A 23253-nucleotide genomic window follows, 5' to 3' on the forward strand; every position below is an offset into this window, starting at 1 on the left:
TAAAGAAATTATTCCTAGCCAAAATTGTTCCTATGTCAAATGGGTATTATTTACAAGTTATAGGTGTAGAAAACAAAAATGTTTTTTTTTAAACTTTAGAATGCACAAAGAATCTAACAGCTATGTGGGTCTCTGCACATTCAGTGATATCACGTGCTTTTATTTTCAATGCCCAGTAGACAGGACTTGAACACACTGAACTTGCTAGGCAATCTGAATTTGTATAGTATTAAGCATATATCTAAAAGGCATTTTTTTGAGTACCACAAAAAAAAAAAAAAAGCAGTAACTGACATCAACAAGACTACAAATATCCAGTAGAAGGCACATGGAGTGATTTACTACTGTGTCACCAAAGATTCTCCACTTGGTTCAAGATTAGAAACAGAATCAGCTCTGAGAACTGTTGACTTGGCTTCTTCATTTGTTGACGTTTCCTCATTCTCTGTCTCTTCTTGTTTCGCCTCTGGCTCCTCTGAACCAGATGTTTTTTCAATCACTTGGCTCGTCTGCTCTGCCACCGGTATTTTGTCATCTCCCTGCTCTGTACTATTACCAAGAACATCTTGTTCTTCTAAAGATTCTGAAAAGAGAAAGACATAAGACTTCAGGAATATCCAAATGTCAAAACTGCTAAGTAAGGCAAAATCAAAGATAAACATACACATGTACTAAGACAAATTTATTACCTTTTAGTCTTACCTTTTAAATCTTCTACAATAAGTACTGAACTATAGCATACTACTTAGGAATTAGCATAAAGGAAAAAATGAAGGAAATAAACCCATACTTCTATAATTTCATATACAATAAGCTTCTAAAGGTCCATCTGTAAGGTCTGCATCCAATCTCAAGGCTCCAACAGGATGAGATTCTGTAAGCGCACTGATTTTTTTTTTTTTTTTTTTTTTTTGATGACTTGACACGAACTTGAGACACCTGGAAGAGGGAACTCAACTGAAGAACTACCTCCATCAGATTGGCCTGTGGGCTTAGGGCATTTCTTGATTAATGACTGATGTGGGAGGAGCCCAGCCCACTGTGGACAGTGTCACCCTTGGGCAGGTGACCTTGAGTCATATTTTTAAAAAAAGCAAGTTGATGAGAGAGAGGAGGGAGTCTGCAGGCAGGGGATGTCGAGATCATGATGGGAGGACGTGCAGAGATGACCAGCCACACTAGTGGAAGCCCATGAACTGTGAACTAGTGGCTGTGGAGCCCCCATTGGACTGGACTAGGCCCTCTGGATATGGAAGATGGTTGTTTGGCTCGAACTGTTTGGGGGCACCCAGGCAGGGGAATCGGGATTCATCCCTGGTGCATGGGCAGGCTTCTGGGAATCCGATGCCTGCAATGTGGCACCTTGTGCAGCCTTGGTGCCATGGGAAGGGGCTTGAACCTGTCTAGGCTCAGTGTGCCGGGCTCTGCTGACTCCCCATGGGAGACCTTGATTTGGGGGGTGTGGGGGTGTGGGGTGCCTTGGGAAAGAGGGCTGGGGGTTGGGAGGAGATGGGATCTGTGAGTGGTGTAGAGTGAGTAGAAAATTTCTTAATAAAGAAAAATGAAAAAAAAAAGAATAGGGGAAAAAAAACCAAGTTGAGCAAGTCACAGGGAGTAAGCCAGTAAGCAGCACCCCTCCACAATCTCTACTTCAGTTCCTGCCTCCAGGTTCTGAGTTCCTGACCCAGCATCCCTCAATGATGGGCTGTGACAAGGGAGTTGGTAGTTATAGGGTGAAATAAAACGTTTCTTCCATGAAATTCGTTCTTTAAAAATGTTTATCACAGCAGTAGAGAAACCTAACTAGGATAATAAGGCAAGAGTCTAGGAAACAAAACAAATGTACAATCTCCCATGTTACTGAATAGAAAATTGTTTTCCTTATACCTAAGCAAAACTGTAAGCAATGTAAAAGTGTATGCTTTTGTGTATATGCATATATGTGCATGTAGATATGGATGTATATGCAGGCAGTACTCTCCAGACCTTATATACATCTCCATTATTCAAGGATGAGAGAAGTCAAGATCCATCTTTCCAACTGTATATGTTGTCTCTCTTTATGCCTATCCAAGCCCTCACTATTGAAACTTAGGGATTAGAATATGCTGCATACTTCAGTGTGCTAGGACAAAGAGAAAGAAAGGTCTTTTTCCTTCTATCTATACACAGAAAGTTTGTCTCTACACAAAAATTTACTCCCTTTAAGTTCTAATTATTTTTGAGTTTTAATTTAAATCTCTTAATAATAATTTAATGAAAAGTTTATGAAGTAAACTCTCTTAAATTCTTTAGATATTAAAGAATGAGCTGGAGGAGGAAGTGACAGAAGCAGCGAAGGCCTGGAGTCACCTAGTTTTCAAGTCAAAGGGAAATTCCAGCTTTAAGGCATTCCCTTCTTTCATAATAAACCTAATATTCTTGCTAGCAGAAAAGTAATTAAACCACATTAGCTAAGCAAAAGACAAAATTTCCTATACTTATAAATGTTCTTTATGATAAACTACAAGTGCTGTTGATACAAAAAAAAAATCTGGGGGAAGGTCAGCCTGCTTAAGGAAAGATTCTAGCTAAATTCCTTGTAACATATAGGCAAAATTTCACAAATTAAATAGTTTTGCAAGAAAATTATGTGTATTATACACACACCATTGTAGAAATACTAGAAATCCATGGTTTTAGCACAAACACACTTTTTGTCAGAACTTGGAAAATATTTTTAAGGTATTAACTCCTAAAACAGATATCCTGGACTCCCATCTACAGGATTAGTTACAACTTTCTCCTTTTACAGAATAAAAGGCCCAGATTCCATAGTTAGGGGCATCCGCATAATGATGTCTTACTGTATGATAATCCAAATAGTAGTGATCACAAAAAGTAGTGAGGAATGATCATAAATCACACTTGTGATACATGATTAGAGAAATCTGGTTGATGGAAGAAAAGCAGTAGGTCACTCAGTTTTGTTAAATGAGCAGGCAAAAAGGAGAAGCAGAAAGGGCAAGTGAAACTCTATGGATATAAACAAATCATGTCTGCTACAAAAGCAAGTTCTTCTGCAGAAAACTTAGGAGTTATAACCATTTGTAATTCACCCCTCACAGAATTTATTCACAGTAGAATTTTAAGAGTCACAGTTTTCCAAAACTCTCTGGCCATAAACCAATATTTATTCAGCAAGAACTTTGTCATTTGTGTAGTAAGCCTTCTGAAACCAACCCATCAAGCCATATAAAATGAAAAAACAAAAAGCTAACAACATAGGGCAAAACTAACACACACCATGTTTAAGTGAACACAGGCACACACCATTGGCTAAATTCTAACCCGACTAACACAACAGCAAAGGGGTCACAGCTCCAAGTTTATTATATTAAATTTTCACAATATTACTAACTTCAAAAACTTAACCAAGTCAAAGCCAATTTTAAAACTCTAGGTTTGCACAGAAAGCTAATCCAAAGAATGGAACTAGACATTTTAAACATCTATAATACATGAATTCAAAGAAATAGCATTATGTCTCAATAATTAGAAAACATGACACAGTTTCCAGTCAAAATTATATTTCAGAAAATGTAAAGAAAACTAAAAACTTGGTGAAATGATAAGTAAGGATTGAAATAACTGAAATGCCTATTTATAAGTACTTTTCTTCTCTTGGGTTGATCTGTAGAAAACAATCTTGATGGAAACAATACTAAAAAAGACACTGGCATGTTACACACCTATGACACAAACCAGTTAGCATTGATGTTGAGAGGCCAAGTCTACCTTACAGGAAACCATACAAACAAGAGCTAAAAGACCAGGTGCACAGTATTAACAGATCCATAACAATTTTACATTTAAACATTAGAGCATTATAAGAAGACCATGTACTATCCCCAAAGTACTTATTTCTATGGGAGCATCATTTGCCTATTACAACAAAAACAAAAATTAGTTTTGTTTTGTTTAATGAAGCTTCAGTTTAAACTAGTTTGGTAATATAAAATACAGTTCAAAAGACGTTAGTATTTGACAATAAGATACCAAAAGACTAAGACTCAAAATAATGATCTGAATGACCTCATCCTATCCACCACCACTCCAATATTACTAAGACAGCAGTGTTTTTCTACCAAAACAAATAGCAATTAGTAACTGACTGTTTAGGCTTAGCCCCAGCTCAGCTAGACAACTCAAACTCAAAACAATGTAACTGTATAATAAAAATACTATTGGTTCACCTACACACACACACACACACACACACACACACACACACACGTGCAAAAACATATGAGCCTTACCTTAAATTTAGATTTTTATCCTAGCTCTTAAGAAAGAAAACTAAATAATTTAGAAAAAAAATTGTTTGCTTTGTAGAGAAACCAAAACTTGGCCTTCTTAACATATCAGTGCTCACTATACATGTACACAATACATATTCCTTCCCATTATTAAGTTAAAACCGACAATTTCATAGTCATAGGTTGTAAAGAAGACATTTTTGCCTTCCTTAGGGTCAGTATATTTAAGGAACAAAGGCATGAATTTCATCACAATTCATAAAAATGACTCAATAAATAACCCAATTAAATTATAACCAGTTTTTAAAAAATAGTTAAAATTCAAAACATAGACTATTATTTAGTTATTTATCATTGGTAAACAATTCAATTAAAATAATTAAGAGTTTCATTACAGAGCAATGACTTAAGCCACCTAAACCATTGGGTGGAAGTATTTAGAAAAGGGAATCAGAAGATCAAATTATTCAGAAAGCTCAACATAAACAAAGGTTGAAGCTTTGATGAGGAGTCTTTTATATAAACAGGAGCCAATAAAATTTTCATTATCAAATGGTAAAATTTCCTAGAGCATCATAAGAAAAACACTAAAACCAATTCTTATTCATTCACTGTAACCTAATAGTAACAGTATTTTGCAAATAAGAAAAAAAGAATAGATATCAGGTTATCAAATTTTATATTATATAAAGTTTACTGAACTATCAGTATTGGATAGAAGGCATGAATTTTCATATTATCGAATGAATAAAAGATTATTTTCAACTAAAGCAATTACCTGGGACCTAGGCAAACATAATTAAGTAATGGAAACAATATTTTTTTCAAACATGGCAGCAAAAACAGAAGCACTAAACTCACACAAGAATGTGGAGACCTTGCTGTTCTGATGACTACATCTGTGACTAGAATGCTAGCTATGAAGCACTTTGGAAAGGGTTTTTATTTATCATCATTATTAGTGCTGGGGTGGTGCATGTGCCACAGCATGCGTGTCAAAACCAAAGGACGACCCTGTGGAGAGGTTCTCTCTTTCCACCTTTCCACAGACTCAAGGGATCAAACTTGCCTCATCAAACTTTCATGGCAAGTGCGTTTGCTGACCCCAGTTTTGGGGATAGGAAAAAAACAATCAACCACTTACTTTAATGTCAGTTGGCAGAGTTAATTTTTTATGTATTTATGGATTGTGTATTTATACATTATCATCTAATCATAAAAGGAAATAATTAATCTAAAAGCAAGTCCTTTTTTGGTATCTAGTACAATTTTAAAAATACAGCAATACACCTAGTTTCTTGTGGTTTTGTTATCTGTTATCAAAGTATCTGGATTACAATTCTAGAATGTAAAAAAGTTCAAGATTAACAAGAATTTCTTCTAGGTCTCTTTGGTAAAAATTTGACAAGATTCCAATTCTAAATGATAGAAAACTTTTTAAAACCTCATCCTAAATGTGAATTCTTCTAATATCAGAATCCAGACAAAATTTAACTGCAGAGACATGTGGCACAGACTGGGAGGAAAAGTTTTTAGTTCTAGATCATTGATCAGAAGCAAGTTACCTTTCCAGTGTAAATTCTGTAAATTCAGCAACATATCTGACCAGTTCATGCTCTCAAGAAGTTATTTCAATATGCTTTAAAAATACAAAAGGAAAACAAAATTTCTGCCCAGTTCTCACTTTCCTATAACACTGATGAATTTAGAAATTAGAACTTTAATCTCCAACTACATTGGCTATTAGTATAAAGTTGATGACTGAAATCATACTGTCTTATTTAATAGCTCAATTTAACCACCACTGTTTAAAATAAATGCAGCTCTCTTTGTTCATCAGAAATACTTGGCAACATTTACTACAGGATCCATCTTTGGACTGATAACTGTATCGCAGTGTAATAATAGGAGTCTTGGAGAAAAGTTTCCATCTTCTGAAGAAACAAGAAGAAAAAAGGTGGCCGGCCACTCTGATGAATCCAAAGAGAAGTATGAAGAAGTTACGACTCTAAAAACGTCCTTAGCAAAATGGAATTACTGCTTCAGCTTTTAGTACTAAGGAGTCATCAGACCCTGCCTCAAGTTTAGTCTTCACCTATTAACATTACCTTACTGGGGTTCACTTTGAGCCAGTTAGACTTCATTCCGGAGATTTCAGATAGAAAATGAGACATCTGAGGTATTGTTCCTCCTAGATTAGATGAGAAGGAAAGGTATAGCTGTGTGTTGTTTGCTAACTATCCATCTTGACCTTAGTAGAAGAAATAAAGAATAGGACCCATTATCAAGATTTATATTTTATTGGATTTTTTTTTCTTCTCCTCTTTTAAGAAAAAATCAAACAAAAAATACTACTGGCTTTCAAGCATTCACTTTAGCTTTCATAAGCAAAGTTACTCATGGAAGGGACTTCAGTTTTTTCCTCTAGATCTTCGGTATAAAACCCTTTATTCTCAGTTCCAAGAGGCCGCAATGCCAAGGCAGATGGTTTGCATGTGTCAGCATGCAGCTCAGAGCATGACTTAAGCAAAAACAAGGTTGACACTGTGTTTGGAGTTGATGCTGCAGACTTGGAGACGAAGATGCATTCACTCAGCGTTGGAAGGACACAGGCTCAGTCACAGCTGTCTGTATTCATGTTCACTTTGACACTTGTTAGTAAGCCAAAAGCCAAGCCCAATTCCACACATATTTCAGGTTCATTCCTCAAAGTTTAAAAAAAAATCTTGACTCTCATACTAACCTTCTGATATCTAAAATATTCACTGCTTCATATAATCCAGCTAAAGCAATTTTAGTGCTTTTATAAAGATAAATCAAAAGTATATAAATGATAATTGCTACTAAATTTGTGAACTTCCAGGATGTTTTTATACACTAGGCAACAGTACCAAAATACTATGGTCTGTTTCATAATTTTAGCCATCTTCATAATTTAGAACTGAGTAACAAAAAAATGAGTGAATACTAATAACGAGAAATAGCTGGCGGTTTTCTATTTCACCTTTTCCATTTTTTCATGAAACTTCCTTAAGAATTCTTAAGATAGACTTGCAAGAATAATTCTAAAACACAAGCTCTGATAATCTTATTTCCATACAACAAAGTGACTCCTTTATCACTGGCACTGTTAAGCTCATGAACTTCTAATAAACTGTCCAAATGAAACAAAGTGCTATTACTATTAACCAAATTGTCCAAAACATGCAAACATGACGTTCCAACTCCTAACATTCCTGCTTTCTGGTCATTTCTACCAATGACCAACCTGAATGGTAGACATACACCTATTCTACCCACACATATTCTAAATATTTTGTCCTTAGAACAATTGTTTCATGATTTCAGTGCTTCATTTAGACACACCAAATGATTCCACGAGAGGATCACTAACAAGTCTCTTGGACTTCAGAAGAGTTCATTCCATACACAATGCTTAGCCAACTGGTGCTAAATGCTGTTGATCACAACATAATCTGCATTTGAAAACTGAAACACATCAATCATATCCATCACAGAAGAAGCCATCAGTGCAACAGCTGACATATGCATGCTGAAGAACTTGATAAATTAACCCATTGTCATCTTATAAGTATTGTGCTCTTATTATTAAGCTACACACAGTACCAAGACAAACACTTCAGTTAACAGATTCCTACCTTCACTGAACTGGCTCTCTGGTAAGGGTACACTTTCTGATGACATGGGACCAGCTGAACTTGAGCCTTCCACTGCCTGCTTCTTTTCAAAACTAAACTCTGGAAGTCGTGGAGCTTGAGGTCTGGTTTTTCTTGCAGGATTCAAGAAAAAACAGTAGGCACATCGAAAAGCTGCATAGAATTTTTTTTGAATAAAGAAAAAAATCAACCAAATCAAGAACAAACCAGATAACTTACAAGATTACTTTTATAAATAGTCAGACTCAAGTTATAAATTTATAACTTCTGAATTTGTTACCTTACTATTACAATAGGTGTTCTAATCAACATTAATTTCAAAGCATACTACATGATTACTATGAGAATTCAAATATTAATTTTAAAGTAGAAAAGGTGTAACAAGTTAAATAGCAGTTTAATAGCAAAACTATATAAATTATTAAATACTTGACTGAACTTGCATTTCCAGTCAATAGAATAATTACATATTTTAAAACCCACAATCTTGTCCAAGAAGATATAGTGTTATATCACTAAAGCAAAATTTATCACGTGAGCATTTAATAATGGCTGCATGTGAAAATAATTGGTGATCTCAAAAGTATACGTTAATGCTTAGATGCCACCCCAGTAATTAAATCAGACTCCCTGTAGGTGGGTCTGGGTAGCAGAATATCTGAAAACAGCTAGCCTAGAAGCTGTGCATTTTAAAAAGGAATTGAGTTAGCTTTTCTCCTTCATTTTTAGTATTAAATAAGGAGACAATGTACCTGGTTAATATGTACAGGCAGTACCTAAAATAAAATGATATTACACGGGAGTAGATGAGAATAATATATTTAAGAGTAAAATATTTAAACCTAACTCTCCAAAAATCCTTACCAATGTATTCAAACTCTTCCTTTAAAGCCATGCCATTGTGGGAAAAACACTGCTGACATATAAGGGCGTACCTATACCACAAGGGAAAATAACACACCGGTTACAACTACATATAAAGCTCACCAGAGAGGCCACTCAGCCATTGTGACTTATATCAAAACAGATGACTATGCCATAATAAACAAATGTTAGCAAATCATTAATAACACTCCTTAAGCAAAAGCTGAAGTTAACCAAAACCAAAATTTCAACCAGTTTGAAATATAATTTAAGAAGTGGCAGTATAGCTCATTGATAGGATGCTTGCTTAGCATGTGCAAGATCCTGAGTTCTTTTCCCAGCACCTAATAAATAAATCCTTAAAAATAAAACAAACACAGAACATAAAGCATTTAAATGTATATATGTATATATAAACAGATGTATACATATGTGTACATATGTATCTATATATAGTTTATACATGATATTAAAAATCAACTGAAGAACAGTCGAACATATCCTAAGTCAACAGAAACAAGTTTAGTAATCAAGAGCTTGAGAAATAGCTCAGCAGTTAAGATCATAGTATATACTGCTCTTCCAGAAGACCTGAGTTTGATTCCCAGTACCTACAACAGGCATCTCACAACCACCTGTAACTCTAGCTCCAGGATTCATGCCTCTGGCTTCTTTGTGTACCTACATTAATATTCACAGACACACATACATATACACAACTTAAAAAATAATAAATTTTTTTTTTAAGTTTAGCAACGAACACTTAAATTTCTCAATGATTTATTCCTTGGTATGATAGCTTCCAAATTTGTGATTTCATAAAATCAGAAATGATGCAACCTTCTTAGAGATTCACAACAAATATAAAAAATAAAATAAAAAGAAGCCCTGAGAAATCTTGCAGAAAATAAATACATTTAATTCTATATAATTAAGGCCAATAGTAAATTTTTATATGATGTGGTTCCTGTACCTTTCTCATTATCAGTTACACTTAAACATCACTCTCATTTTCTGTTCTACAATCAGAACCCAACAGATTCTTGGCTTAATCAAATCATTCTGTTTTGAATAACATACAACTTATACTAGAATTAAACTATGTTCCCTTTATGAAACTAATACCAACAAGTAAAGCTGTCAAACATGTACTCTACTACCCCTTTTTTGAAAGCCTACAAATGCTTTGCACACTCATAACTACCCTCCTAGATTTATGGTAAGGACCAAGTAATACAATAATCTGAAAAACATTTGAAAAATAGTAAGAGTTAAATAATGCAAATTGTTTTCATTACTATTGGAAGTATTTCCATCATCACCAACAACAGTGATACACATTAAAAAATCAATTTCCCATTAACCTACCAGGTTTTTGCTATTTTTGCTCTCTTCAAGTTTAATAGTTTGAACAAAATAATTCAATTTCTCTAATATGATAGCAGAATTAAATGTACACATACAAGCCACAAAACATCACAGATATGTACATACACTGCCAATAATGTTGTTTCATGTCCCTTTATCTACTAGCTTAGCAAACATTACCTGTTCTGTGGACCATCACCAACTAAATATTCAACAATTCTATCCAGAGCACCTCGTTCTCGGGGGAGAATGGGTCTTGCTAAGGGTGGACCTGGAGGATGATGGCCTAGCAAATAAATAAAAACACATGAAATTTGTATATATAAGATACATACACAAGATTCAATTCAACTGCCAAAGTGATTTAGGTGTGTTAGAACATTTAAAAGATTTTAAAACAATAAAATACTAACTCTTATAAATCTCTATACAGCATTAAATGTTTAATGAACCATACTATAAAAATCTACTATATATGTACATCAGAACCACCAATGTAATTTATTACGATATGAAACTATGTTGGGTTCTGTATAAACTAATTTTTAAAATACCCTATTCCTAAAAGCCTATGGTAATAATTTAGAGACTTTTACTTTGGACTCAGAGTAACAGATTAGGGTTACCTTCCCCAAAGACTGTGAGAAATAGATGAAGTATATTAAGAATTAACAACATGTGTAGCAAGCAATATAGGTTAAATTTCCCTTAGAAAACTAAAAACCAAGAAAAACCCTGCAAACAGACCAGCCTTTTGCTTACAGACAGTTTTTAAGCAGAGGAAGGGAGCTAACCACAGAGGAACTACAGCTGTCTCCCAGAGCTGAAAAGATAGCACTGGAAGTCTAGGGAAACCACCGAGCTCAAATTCATATGACAGTGTCAAAGACGACATGAAGAAAAAAAAATTCACTTAAGTGTTGTGGAATATGACTTTAACTATGTAAAGGTGTGTTGCATTTGTTTATGTTGCATTTGTTTAACTAGGCAAAGATGTGCTACATCTATTTATGTTGCATGTGTTTAATTATGTAAAGATGTGTTGTTGTTTTACCTTGCCTGCTTAAGGCACCTGATTGGTTTAATAAAAAGCTGAACAGCCAATAGCTAGGCAGTAGAGGGATAGGAGGCAGGCAGAGAGAATAAACAGGAGGAGGAATCTAGGCTCGAGGAGAAGAAATTGAAGGAAATGGCCAGGGCCAGCCAGCCAGGCAGCCACCGGACAGTCAGACACAGAAGTAGCAGAAAAAGTAGGACATAAAGAATGAAAGAAAGGTAAAAAGCCCTGAGGCAAAATGTAGATGAAGAAAAACAGTTTAATTTCAGATTAAAAAAAAAAAAAAAAAAAAAAGCTAGCCAGAAACAAGCCTAATCTAAAGCCCAGCATTCAGAACTAATAATAAGTCTCCATGTCATGATCTGGGAGCTGGCTGGTGGCCCAAAAGAAAGCCTGCTACACTTAAGCACTACAGAATGCCTCTGAAAACACTGAGCACATTACTGACCAGCCCATGTATCTAAAAATCTACCTGAGAGTAGAAAAATCTTCTCTAAAAGATTAAAGGAAACAGTATTCACACACAGTCAGAATGAGTGCTTACTTCCAAGAGCTAGAATAGAAAATCTCAAAAAACAATAACAAAAAAAGGGGGAGGGGAGAGGAGGAAAAAGAAGAAACATAGTAATGTAAAATTTGCAATGTCTGGCATTCAAAAAATACTAGCCATGCAAACAAACAAACAAACAAAAATACAATGTATAATGAGAAAAATTGTTTGAGATATGACTGAATTGGTAGGTAAAAATACTAAAACATTTCTACATGTTTGAGAACCTAAGTATTCTAAGTAAAGACATGAGAAAAAACTACAAGTACATTAAACTTCACAGATGAAGTCTACAATGTGTAGGATAAAAATAATCCACAGATGAGATAAACAGACATTTAGACATTATAAAAAAAGATATTGGTGTACTTGAAGACATAGCAATAGAAACCATACAAAATAAAAATTAAACGGGGCAGGGGGAAGAATCAGTAAGTTGTAGAACAATTTCAAACAGTCAAATGAACAGTTCTGTAGGGAGAAGAAAAATACACATAATTGAATAAATAATATATAACTTTTTTCCAAATTTGAAAGTTTTAAAACCACAGATCAAAGAATCTTACAAATCCCAAACACAAGACACACAATTTTGCACACACACACCCCAAAAATGATCAAACTGCTTAACAGGAGGCCAAAAGGGGTACATTATGGAGAAAAAATTAGAGCAGACTTTTCATCAGATGCAAGCTAAAATGAAACTTATCTTTAACATTCTGAAAATGAAAGCTGTAAGATTAGAATCTGCATCCAACATAAATGTCTTTTTTAAATGAAGACAAGGCAAAATGTGGTCTTTTTCCAAATGTCAAAACAAAGAATTCATCATTGGCCAAACTAAATTTCAAGAATAATTTTTAAAAGTCCTTGAAGCCAAAGGAAGTGACTATATATATATATATATATATATATATATATATATAGAGAGAGAGAGAGAGAGAGAGAGAGAGAGAGAGAGAGAGAGAGAAGAAATGGATCTAAGCTCCAGTGGTAGCTCAGCTGTTAAAGCACTGGCTGCTCTTTCAGAGGAGCGGGATTTGTTTACCAGCACCCACATAGAGGCTCACAACCATCTGTAACTCCAGTCCTGTAACATCTGATGCCCTCTTCTGTCCTCCACGGGAGCTAGGCTCACAAACATAGAAGGGTGGACTTGGTTGTGAACACCTTTGATCCCAGCACTTGGGAGGCAGAAGCTTGTGGAACTCTGTGTACACAGCAGGTTCCATGTCAGCCAAGGCTATATACTGAGACTGCACAACTGATTAAATAAAAAATAACTGTGAGATTTATAATATGTGTAGAAGTAAAATGTAAAATAAAGGTAAGAGAACTAAAATAAATACTAAATAAATAGCACAAGAGAGGGAAAATGTTAAATATATTTTCATCAGATCTTTAAAACTGTGAGACAATATCATATCACATGAACAACTGTGATTAGAGGTATTTACTAAATCTCAACACAGCCATTAAAATCACATGCCAAAAGAAGTGTTATAAACAATACAGCAGTGAAAAAGGATTAAATTGTAGTCATAAAAACCTTCAGTTCAAGGGGAGGCAACCAATGAGGAGAAGGGTAGCAGAGGCGTGGAACAAATGAGTTCATTTTCACATGGAACATTTAAGCTCAAACCCAAACATAAGCACTGCATCATGGTCAGCACCCCACAATGAAACAGGCTGTCAGACTGGACAAAGAAGCAACTCTTCAATATACGCTGTGTATATATTTTTAAGAATAGGGAAAATAAATTTTAAGTAAAATATAAAACTATGCTAACACGAAGCATAAGAAACCTTAGATGACTATACAGTTCACAAGGACAAAGGCATTAGCTTATCAAGAACTAGGGGCCACCCAGATGGCTCAGGGGGTAAAGGTGCTTGCCACCAAGCCTGATGTCAGGAGTTCAATCTCTGGAACCTACACGGTGGAGAAAGCCTAATCCAGCAAGTTTTCTTCTGACTTCCATACACATGCACACACCCATGCATACACACCCATAAATGAATAAGTGTTACAGTTTTTCCTTAAAGAAACATGCCAAACATGTAAGTACATCATAACAGAACTTCAAACACATGAAACAAAAACTAATAGAAATTTAAGAAAAAATAGACAAATATAAAATTACAGTTGAAGGTTTTAACATTTTCCTACCAATAATTGATAAAAAATTAAATCTACATAAAATCAGAAAAAAAAAAGACTTGAACACTCACTACTAACACCTTTATCTAATGGACTTTTATAACTGGTCTACCCAACAGGAACAAATACATGTTTTTTTTTCAAGCAGAGAGAAAGCAGTTACCAAGGTATGACGTAATGGGTCATTATACAAGTCTTAATATGTTTAATCAGATCCAAACAGCACACAGTATATTTTCTGACTACAAAAGAATTAGAATCAGCAACAGGAAACATCTTAAAGTTCACAAAACATTTAAGACTATGTAACATATCTAACTAACCCAGGATGAAAAGCAGAATCAAAACAGAAATCAGAAAATACTTAGCTAAATTTAAAAAAAAAAAAAGGAAACATAAAAATGTACGTGTAGCTAGTGTAGTACTCAGGCAAACATTCTACCACTGAGCTACATTCCCAGTTGTTTCCAAACTGGATTTTGAAAGCATTCACATCAACTTAACTTGCTGGAGTACTTTACTTCTATATATTTAAAATGAACATGTACACAAAGCAATCTGGATACATAAAAGATTTCATTAAAGTATCTTAAGCTTCCTGCAACTTGGTAATAACTTGGTTAAATAACTTGGTAACTTTGAAAATAATGCGCCTTGGCCAGGCAGTGGTGGCGCACGCCTTTAATCCCAGCACTCAGGAGGCAGAGGCAGGCGGATCTTTGTGAGTTTGAGGCCAGCCTGGTCTACAGAGTGAGCTCCAGGAAAGGCGCAAAGCTACACAGAGAAACCCTGTCTCGAAAAACCAAAAAAAAAAAAAAAAAAAGAAAAAGAAAACAATGCACCTTAATACTCATGTTGTCATGGGGAACAGTAAATAATAACCATCAAAAGCAATTATTGTAGGAATACTGGGCATCTTTACAGTTTGGCAAATTATCAAGTACCTGCTGGTTATTAATTTTCAAACATATGGGAGCACTGCGGTAATATACATTAAATTGATTCTCTCACAAACATGTTGGAATAGAAAATGAATTATTAATTTTCTCTATAGTAAATTATTTAACTAATTCATATTTTTGGCAATGTACAATATAAACAGTATTTCCACAGAAACTAATTAGAAACTTAGGCAACACATGCTTTACTTACATGTACATGAAATCTAAGCTACAGTTGCTTGTATAGCCCTATGCTATACAGTGTCGTCCTTACAACTATGTAAGTGGGTAAGCTGCATGGGAGTCAAAGACTCTCAACCCGAAGTTCTTACATTCAGTAACCAAAACTTGAATTTACAAATTATGGGTATCTCAAATCACCTAGATAACAACTGGAAAATGAATTGTTTTCAACCAATTAAACTTTCTCAGTTTCACAAAATATATGGCTATTTTTATCATTACACATAAAATTTTGATGTATTATTAAAATCATTTTAAATACTAAGATTTTTATGGATTCCATTTATAGTCAGTTATTTTCATTTGTAAATCAATAGTTTCTTAGTCTTCTAAAATGTTAGTTGCATTTTTACAGGAACACAAGCAAGACTTTTTATTTACATAAATGCTCTAATAACTCACTTGATTAAAGTAGTGTCTACTCTCAAAAATCATTACTCTATTTATATAGTAGCAATTAGTTATGAAGTACTAAAGTACCTGTATTAGAATTAAATACCATAAATAAAATATAGTTTACCCTTATTTAATAATCTGACATGGAAATCTACATGAAACAGCATCATCTGCTAAAGCAGTGAATAGATTTCCATGCCCTAATCACACTTCAAAAAAAAAGTAGCTGGCCATATGTTACACCCCTGAATAAAATCTACAGATCTATCACACTATTAAGAGAACTTAAAAGGAACCTATCAGAAAACACTATAGTTCCACAACTTAAGAGAAAAAAATCTACTAGCTCATATTTACAAAAGTAATATCAGACACTACAATGCTTGAATATTTTTCCTGAAATATGGTAATTGTCAAGTTTTAGTGTCTATACGAGGAATTAGCAAAGAATATGAGTACTTGCTAAAGTGCTCTCCTCTATCCCTACCATATATAAATCTGGAGCCATTCTAAGAATTGAATATAAAAAGATAATGCTACACTGTAGACTACAGAATGCTACAAAGTTTTATTGCCATTTAAACAAAGAAGCCATAACAGTTAAATGAGCTCAAGAAATAGGTTTTGGTATCACAAGGTGCCAGCTGTAAAGAGTTATAGCTAATTGAATATGGAACTCCTGCTTAATCAGATAACTGCTCTGCTATTTCCAAATGAAATGCCATTTCCATACTGTCTGAAAATGGCCCATTTTATTGGTAACCAGAGAAAACAATATAAACTGTAAATAACATTAAGTGCTCTGTTTACCCATTCCAGGCACTGAAGTAGCAGGGGATCCAAGGCGCCTGGGTAAGGCTGGAGCAATAGTCCTTTCTGGAGGTCCCCCAGGAGCTGAAGCATCCTTTGATGGCCCAGGAGATACTGGAACTTGTGGAGGAGGACCCTGAGTAGAGCTTGCTGGTGCTGAGGAAAGGTTTCTTTGAGCTGCAGTTCGCTGACGAATCTCTGAGAATAATAAGTATAGTCTATACTTAATGTCTAATACACCATATTAGCCACAAGCATAAATGACATTTGCTAAAATTTTGTAGCACCAAAAGGCACTGTATCTAACCATTTATAATGCGAATTGTACATAACACCAAAACCAGAGAACTCTTTTAATAACCAGTAATTCAACTGTACATGTTTATACAACCAAACTAGCCAGCTGGTGGTGGCGCACACCTTTAATCCCAGAACTCAGGAGGCAGAGACAGGTGGATCTCTGTCAGTTCAAGTCCAGCCTGATCTATACAGTGAGTTCCAGGACAGCTTAGGCTACATACAGAGAAACTCTGTCTTGAGGAAAAACAACAACAACAACAACAACAAAGCAAGTTAATTTGTCTATCTACTGACATCTTAAAAATAAATTCAAAATCACCACCCAGTTATGTGCCACATCCTTTTATAATAAGCCTTCCTAACTATGATACGGAAAAGAAAACATCAGAATTAGTGAAAATTTCAAACAGTAGATTTGCTTTTCAAGACTAAAAGTAACAAATTTAATGAGGAAATATATACATGTATATTCTGCAATAATAAAATAATTGAAGTAGTCATAAAAATTCTATTCAAAAAGGATGCTTCACTATTTAGGCACCTACCCTTCACACTATGGTGACTTTTGGCACATTTGTTTGCACCAATCCATTCAGAGAAGGAAAACTCCCACTGTGTATACATGCTTTGTCATACATGAACCTCAGCTTTCAGTCAGAAATTAGAAGATTCTCTGGAGCAGAGATTGGTCAAATGTGCCAAATGTAATCTGCTGCCTGGTTTTGTAGTTTTATTGGATGGTATTCTCTCTCTTGTTTACATATTATCTACAGCTGCTTTCAAACACTTGCAAAAAGGACCATATGGCTTTCAAAGCTATTTACTAACTGGCTGCACAGACTATTTCATGATCCCTACTAGATGACATACATGAACTTCTAGCAGTCCCTTTTACACCTTAGCATTAGATATCAAGTAAAGACACCCTTTGTAACTTTTTAATTCTATATATCACAAGCCTAAATTATTGGGCTAAAACTAAAGAAATCATATGTTCATTGGTCTACACAGTAAAAGTGCATTAAACACTTTTGGTTTGGATTCTTCCTGACAATTTAAAAACCGTTTTTGTTTGTTTAGACAGGGTACATATATCAAACTCCCCCAGGTAACTGAGAAGGACCTGAAACTTCTGATCCTCCTGCCTCCATCTCCCTGTAGTAGAATTAGAGGCATGCAGCATCAGGCCCAGGGCTTCACATATGCTACACAGACATTCTATCAACTGAGCTACACTCCAGTCTTAAAGTAAATTCTCGACAGAAGGATGACTTAATACTTTTATTAATAATCAGTCAATAAAATTCAGTTACCAAGTATGAGAATATGCCTAGCTGTACTGGATTTAAATTCAAAATTAAGCCAACAAACTCCAACTATGTTAGACTAAACAAAAAGGAAGAAAATAAAGTTTACAAGTAATTATAAAGCATCATGTTATGACCAGAAGACTCTCTATTCAAGCTTCCTTAATTTCAGCTATATTGGTTTCTTCATATGCACACAGCCTTTTCTAAATTGATGACATCTCTCAATTTTGCTTCCTCATAATGAAAATAGTGAATCGCTATGGTTATTGTAAAGAATGAGAAAATCAACAAAAAGAGCTTAGCCAAGCACATGAAAAGTACTTAATAAGTAGTCATTATTAGTATTAGCATTAATAAACTGGTTTCATAGATTACAATAACCAAAAATTAAGCAATCTAAGCCAAGTATAGTACTCCACATGGAATCCCAGTAGTATAAAGAGGCAAAGGCGAGGATTAACTCAAAGTCAGCTTGGGCTACATGGGAAGACCCAGGGTCAAAAAAATCAAGGGTTGGGGTTATAGTTAAGTAGTGGAACAACTGCCAAGAACAAGCAAAGTCCTAAGTTCAATTCCTAATACTGGAAAAGTGAAAACTAAAAGAAGAATGTAAGTGCTCTTAAGCAATCTAGTATCTACAGTGATTATATTTTACAAGAAATGGAAAGATGACTTAGCAGTTAAGAGCATTGGTTGCTCCTGCAGAGTACTTAGGTTCAGTTCCTAGCACCTGCATGGTAGCTTACAACTGTCTATAACCTCAGTTCTAGGGGATCCAGTCCCCTGTTCGGTCCTCCACAGGTACCTGGAAGCCATGCAGCACACGTACATAAATGGAAAAAAAAAGTATACATATAAAACATTTGTATAAAACAAAAACAAATATTTTTAAAATTATTTATTTATTTTATATGTATTTGCCTTTGTGTATGCATGCCCACCGCATCCATGCCTAGTGTCTTCATCAGATCCCCAGAACTGGAGTTACAAATGGTTGTAAGTCACCATGTGGGTTCTGGGAAGGAAACCCAGGTTCTCCCTAAGAACAAGTGCTCTTCACCGCTGAGCCATCTCTCTAGCCTCTAAAAATTTCTTTTTTAAAAAATATGGTTATTAGGGAATTGAAGAGATGGTTCAGTGGTTAAGAGAAGTGGTTGTTTTTCCACAGGACCTGGGTTTGATTCTCAGGACCCATATGGCAACTCACAGTGGTCTGTAACTCCAGTTCCTGGGGATCTAATAACCTCTTCTAGCCTCTTCCTGCACTAGGCACACACACGGTGTACAGATATACATGCTGACAAATCACTCATACAGATTACATAAAATAAAATATAGATATTAATTTATACATTAAATGGTTCACAAGTTATTTGAGGTTCTTTAGTGAAAATCTAACTATGCAAAAATTAAAATCTGAGCCGGGCAGTGGTGGCGCACGCCTTTAATCCCAGCACTCGGGAGGCAGAGCCAGGCAGATCTCTATGAGTTCGAGGCCAGCCTGGGCTACAGAGTGAGATCCAGGACAGGAACCAAAACTACACAGAGAAACTCTGTCTCGAAAAGAAAAACAGAAAAAAAAAATTAAAATCTGTAGTTTTCTATTAATTCTTGAACTAAATATTCTATAATAAAAATAACTATAACTTAATTTTTCAAAATTGACCTAGGCATTTCCAATAGTGATTTGAATATCAACTTCTAGCTCATAGACACTGTAGATTATTCATGGAAGTATTTCCTTAGCAATACTGGAAAGACTGTGCAAGCACATAGTTGCTTGCAGATACTCACAGAGAAAGGACACCATGTCTTAGAAGCTATTCTACCAGACATTATTTTTGTAACCCCTCTTAAGATTCTCGGTAGAAAATCTAGATGATTTACTGACTCCTCTTACCACCCACTACTTTCCAAATGTAATCACCATCAAACCACGTCAGTCTACTTTCCATGCTTCTCAACCTTCCTAACACTGCGACCTTTTAATACAGCGCCTCTTGTGGTGACCCTCAACCACAAAATTTCCATTGCTATTCATAATTGTAATTTTGCTATGTTATAAATCTTCATGTAAATATCTGCTCCCCAAGGGGTCGCAATCCATAGGTTGAGAACCACTGCTCTAGTTGCTTCTTTTTCATTTACGCTGCCATAACTTTGTATGATTTATGTCCTCCTCTCATATCTATATTGGATTATATCCTAAGTTTATGTCTCAGCTTTGTTCTGTTTTACCCAATCTCCAAGCTAACAAAAAAGAAAAGGAAAAAAAAAAAGTCTTCTTGATTTAGATTTCATCTTACACCTGTCACAATGACTAAGACAATAAAACAAATGACAACTTATGCTGGCTAGGATGTGGAGTAAGGGGAACACTTATCCATGCTGGTGAGCCTGCAGACTTGTACAGCCACTATGGAAATCAATGTGGCAAGGTTCCTCAGGAAGATGGGTATCGATCTACCTCAAGATCCAGCTATAGCACTCTTGGGTATCCTTCTACAGAGACAGTTGCTCAACCATGTTCATTGTTGCTTTATTCATAATAGTCATAAATTGGAAACAACCTAGATGTCCCTCAACAGATGATTGGATAGTGAAAATATAGTGCATTTACAATATGGAGTATTACTCAGCTGATTTTTAAAAAATGAAATTGTAAAAGTCCCAGGTAAATGGGTAGAACTAGAAAAAAAGCATACTAAGTGAGGTAACCCAAGAAAGACAAAAATGGTATGTATTCTCTTATATGTGAATATTAGCTGTTAAGTCAATAATAACCAAGGTATAATCTAGAACCACAGAGGGTAGGTATAGAGTAAGAGACTAGCAGGAACAGATACATCTCCCTAGGAAATGGAAACAGAATAAATAATTATAGTTGGGATGGGGGAGGAGGACAACTGGAACAGGGGGATCAAGTGGGGAAGGGGGAAGGAGACAGATGAGAGAGGATATGAGGATAGGCAGCTAAAATGAAGGGCCATTTGAGGGGTAGTACAGAAGCCCAATGCAGAAGAAGCTTCCTAAAATATATAAATATATGAAGGCAATTTAAATAAAACCACCTCAACTGGACAGCTCTCATCACCAAATGAAGCCTCCAGTACCAGAAATGGATTACATTTGAGTTGTTGGTCAAAGGGGTCCCATGGGAACCCCCAAACAACCCAGGCTCTTGCCAACACTATAGGTTGCTCTCCACAAACTGGTGGCAAGGCCCTACTGCTGAAGACAGCACCTACAACAAATCACTGAATGTGGAGAAATCCAGCCGGTACCTACATAGAGACTTTCCCCTACAAGCTATTGTCTCCGGTACAGGAGGTACTCTGCATGCTACCAAAGGAGAAACAAACACCAGCCTGGCTTACAAACCCTTTGATCTACAACACTCTCCTATCCACAAGACATGCTAATGCAATGGTGGGGCAAAGCTTGTGGGAATAACCAACCAATATCTGATGTGACTCAGGTACACTCCACTAGATTAAACCCATACCTAACACTGCTTTGGTGACCAAGAACCTAAGACTAGATAGCCCAAGGACCAAGGAAAAAACCAAGTATTTCAGTTCTACTAAAATAACACAGCAACAAAATGACTCCTAGTGACGTTCTGCTCTACTCATAGATCAGTGTCTTCCTCAGCCATCATCAGAGAAGCTTCCTCCTACAGTAGATGGGAACAAATACAGAGACCCACAGCCAGACAATATGCAGAGTGAGAGAGACTCAAAACATCTCTATATGAGATCTATCAAATTCCTCCTTTCAGGGATTGGGGAATCCACAGAAAAGGAGGGGGATCCAGTGTAAGAACCAGAAGGGATGGAGGATACCAAGGAAATATGGCCCTCTAAATCAACAGGAATGACGCACATGTGAACTTAAAAATCTCCTATTCATCTGTACTGGCTAGTTTTATGTATTACCTCAACACAAACTAGAGTCATCAGAGGAAGGAGCCTCAGTTAAGGAAAGGCCTCAGTGAGATCAAGCTGTAAGGCATTTTCCCAATTAGTGATCAATGGGGGAGGGCCCAGCCCATGGTGGGTGGTGCTACACCTGGGCTGGCAGTCCTGGCTCTCTAAGAAGGTGGGCTGAGCAAGCCATGAGGGGAAAACCAGTAAGCAGCCCTCTATGACCTCTGCATCAGCTCCTGCCTCCAGGTTCTGGACCTGTTTGAGTTCCTGTCCTGACTTCCTTTGATGATGAATAGCAATGTGGAAGTGTAAGCTAAATAAACCCTTTCCTCTCCAACTTGCTTTTGGTCATGGTATTTCATCATAGCAATGATAACCCTAACTAAGGACAATACATTAGAATTAAATATAGTCCTGGATTTCAAGATCTTGAAAATGAAAAAGCTCAGTCCTTAAAAAATTTAGTCCTGTATAATCAAGATCTTGAAAGAAATTTAATTTTTTATCATTCCCATTCTCTATAATATAGACGGTACTCAGGAGTTTATACTGTGACAAATTTCATTTTTTATTTCTGTCCAAGCTTTATTGCTTTTTAATATAGTGAGACAAAATCTTTCCATCTTCTAGTCCATGACAATACAAGCATCTAAGTAGCAAAAGGTTCTATTTAATGTATATACACACAGATCCTTACTTTATATGCTCAACCCTTCATATCAAATGATAACTAATTTTTTTTAAGATTCAACACTCTAAAAATTCCTTACCAAAAAATGTTAGGGAAAGATCTCTCAAGGTCATCAAAAAATAAAGAAAAATCCAGAAACCATTCCAGTTAAAAGCAGTCTAAGAAGAACAGACAACTAAACATAACATAGAACTCAAATGGTATCAGAGAACAGGAAAGGGTACAGTACGGCCTTCAGTTAACAACACATATGTATCACATGGCCACAAACATACCTTCTTGTTCTAATAGGAGAAACTTGGCACAAGAACAAACAGGAACTTTAACATTTGTCTACAAATCAAAGCTGTTCTTTAAAAAAATAAATTGAGCCGGGTGGTGGTGGCGCACACCTTTAATTCCAGCACTCGGGAGGCAGAGGCAGGCGGATCTCTTTGAGTTCGAGGCCAGCCTGGTCTACAAAGCGAGTTCCAGGAAAGGTGCAAAGCTACACAGAGAAACCCTGTCTCGAAAAACCAATAAATAAATAAATAAATAAATAAATAAATAAATAAATAAATAAATAAATAAATATATTGAAATCTACTTGACACTGAAAGAGAATGTCAGGGAAGATGGGTTAATCATCCAGTAAGCACAGTAAGCACATATTTCTTTT

The 23253-nt window shown here is 35.6% G+C and overlaps 1 protein-coding gene across 5 annotated transcripts in view; it reads right to left on the reverse strand.

Annotated features, from left to right (window-relative positions):
- Nucleotides 1-313: 313 nt before the first annotated feature.
- Lnpk (lunapark, ER junction formation factor) overlaps nt 314-23253 on the reverse strand; it is a 57525-nt gene continuing 34585 nt past the window's right edge. For 3 of the 5 annotated variants that reach the window (XM_059260717.1, XM_059260718.1, XM_059260719.1), the window contains exons 9-13: nt 16366-16563; nt 10388-10493; nt 8840-8910; nt 7958-8128; nt 314-583 (exon numbers count right to left, since the gene is read on the reverse strand). In XM_059260717.1, the coding sequence (XP_059116700.1) occupies nt 342-583; nt 7958-8128; nt 8840-8910; nt 10388-10493; nt 16366-16563 (788 nt within the window). In that variant the 3' untranslated portion in view covers nt 314-341. Of the gene's footprint in view, nt 584-6406; nt 6550-7957; nt 8129-8839; nt 8911-10387; nt 10494-16365; nt 16564-23253 lie in introns of those variants that run through there. The other 2 variants (XM_059260720.1, XM_059260721.1) reach the window with 2 other exon arrangements.

The sequence above is a fragment of the Peromyscus eremicus genome, chromosome 4, assembly GCF_949786415.1.
Source record: "Peromyscus eremicus chromosome 4, PerEre_H2_v1, whole genome shotgun sequence".
Classification (NCBI taxonomy): domain Eukaryota; kingdom Metazoa; phylum Chordata; class Mammalia; order Rodentia; family Cricetidae; genus Peromyscus; species Peromyscus eremicus.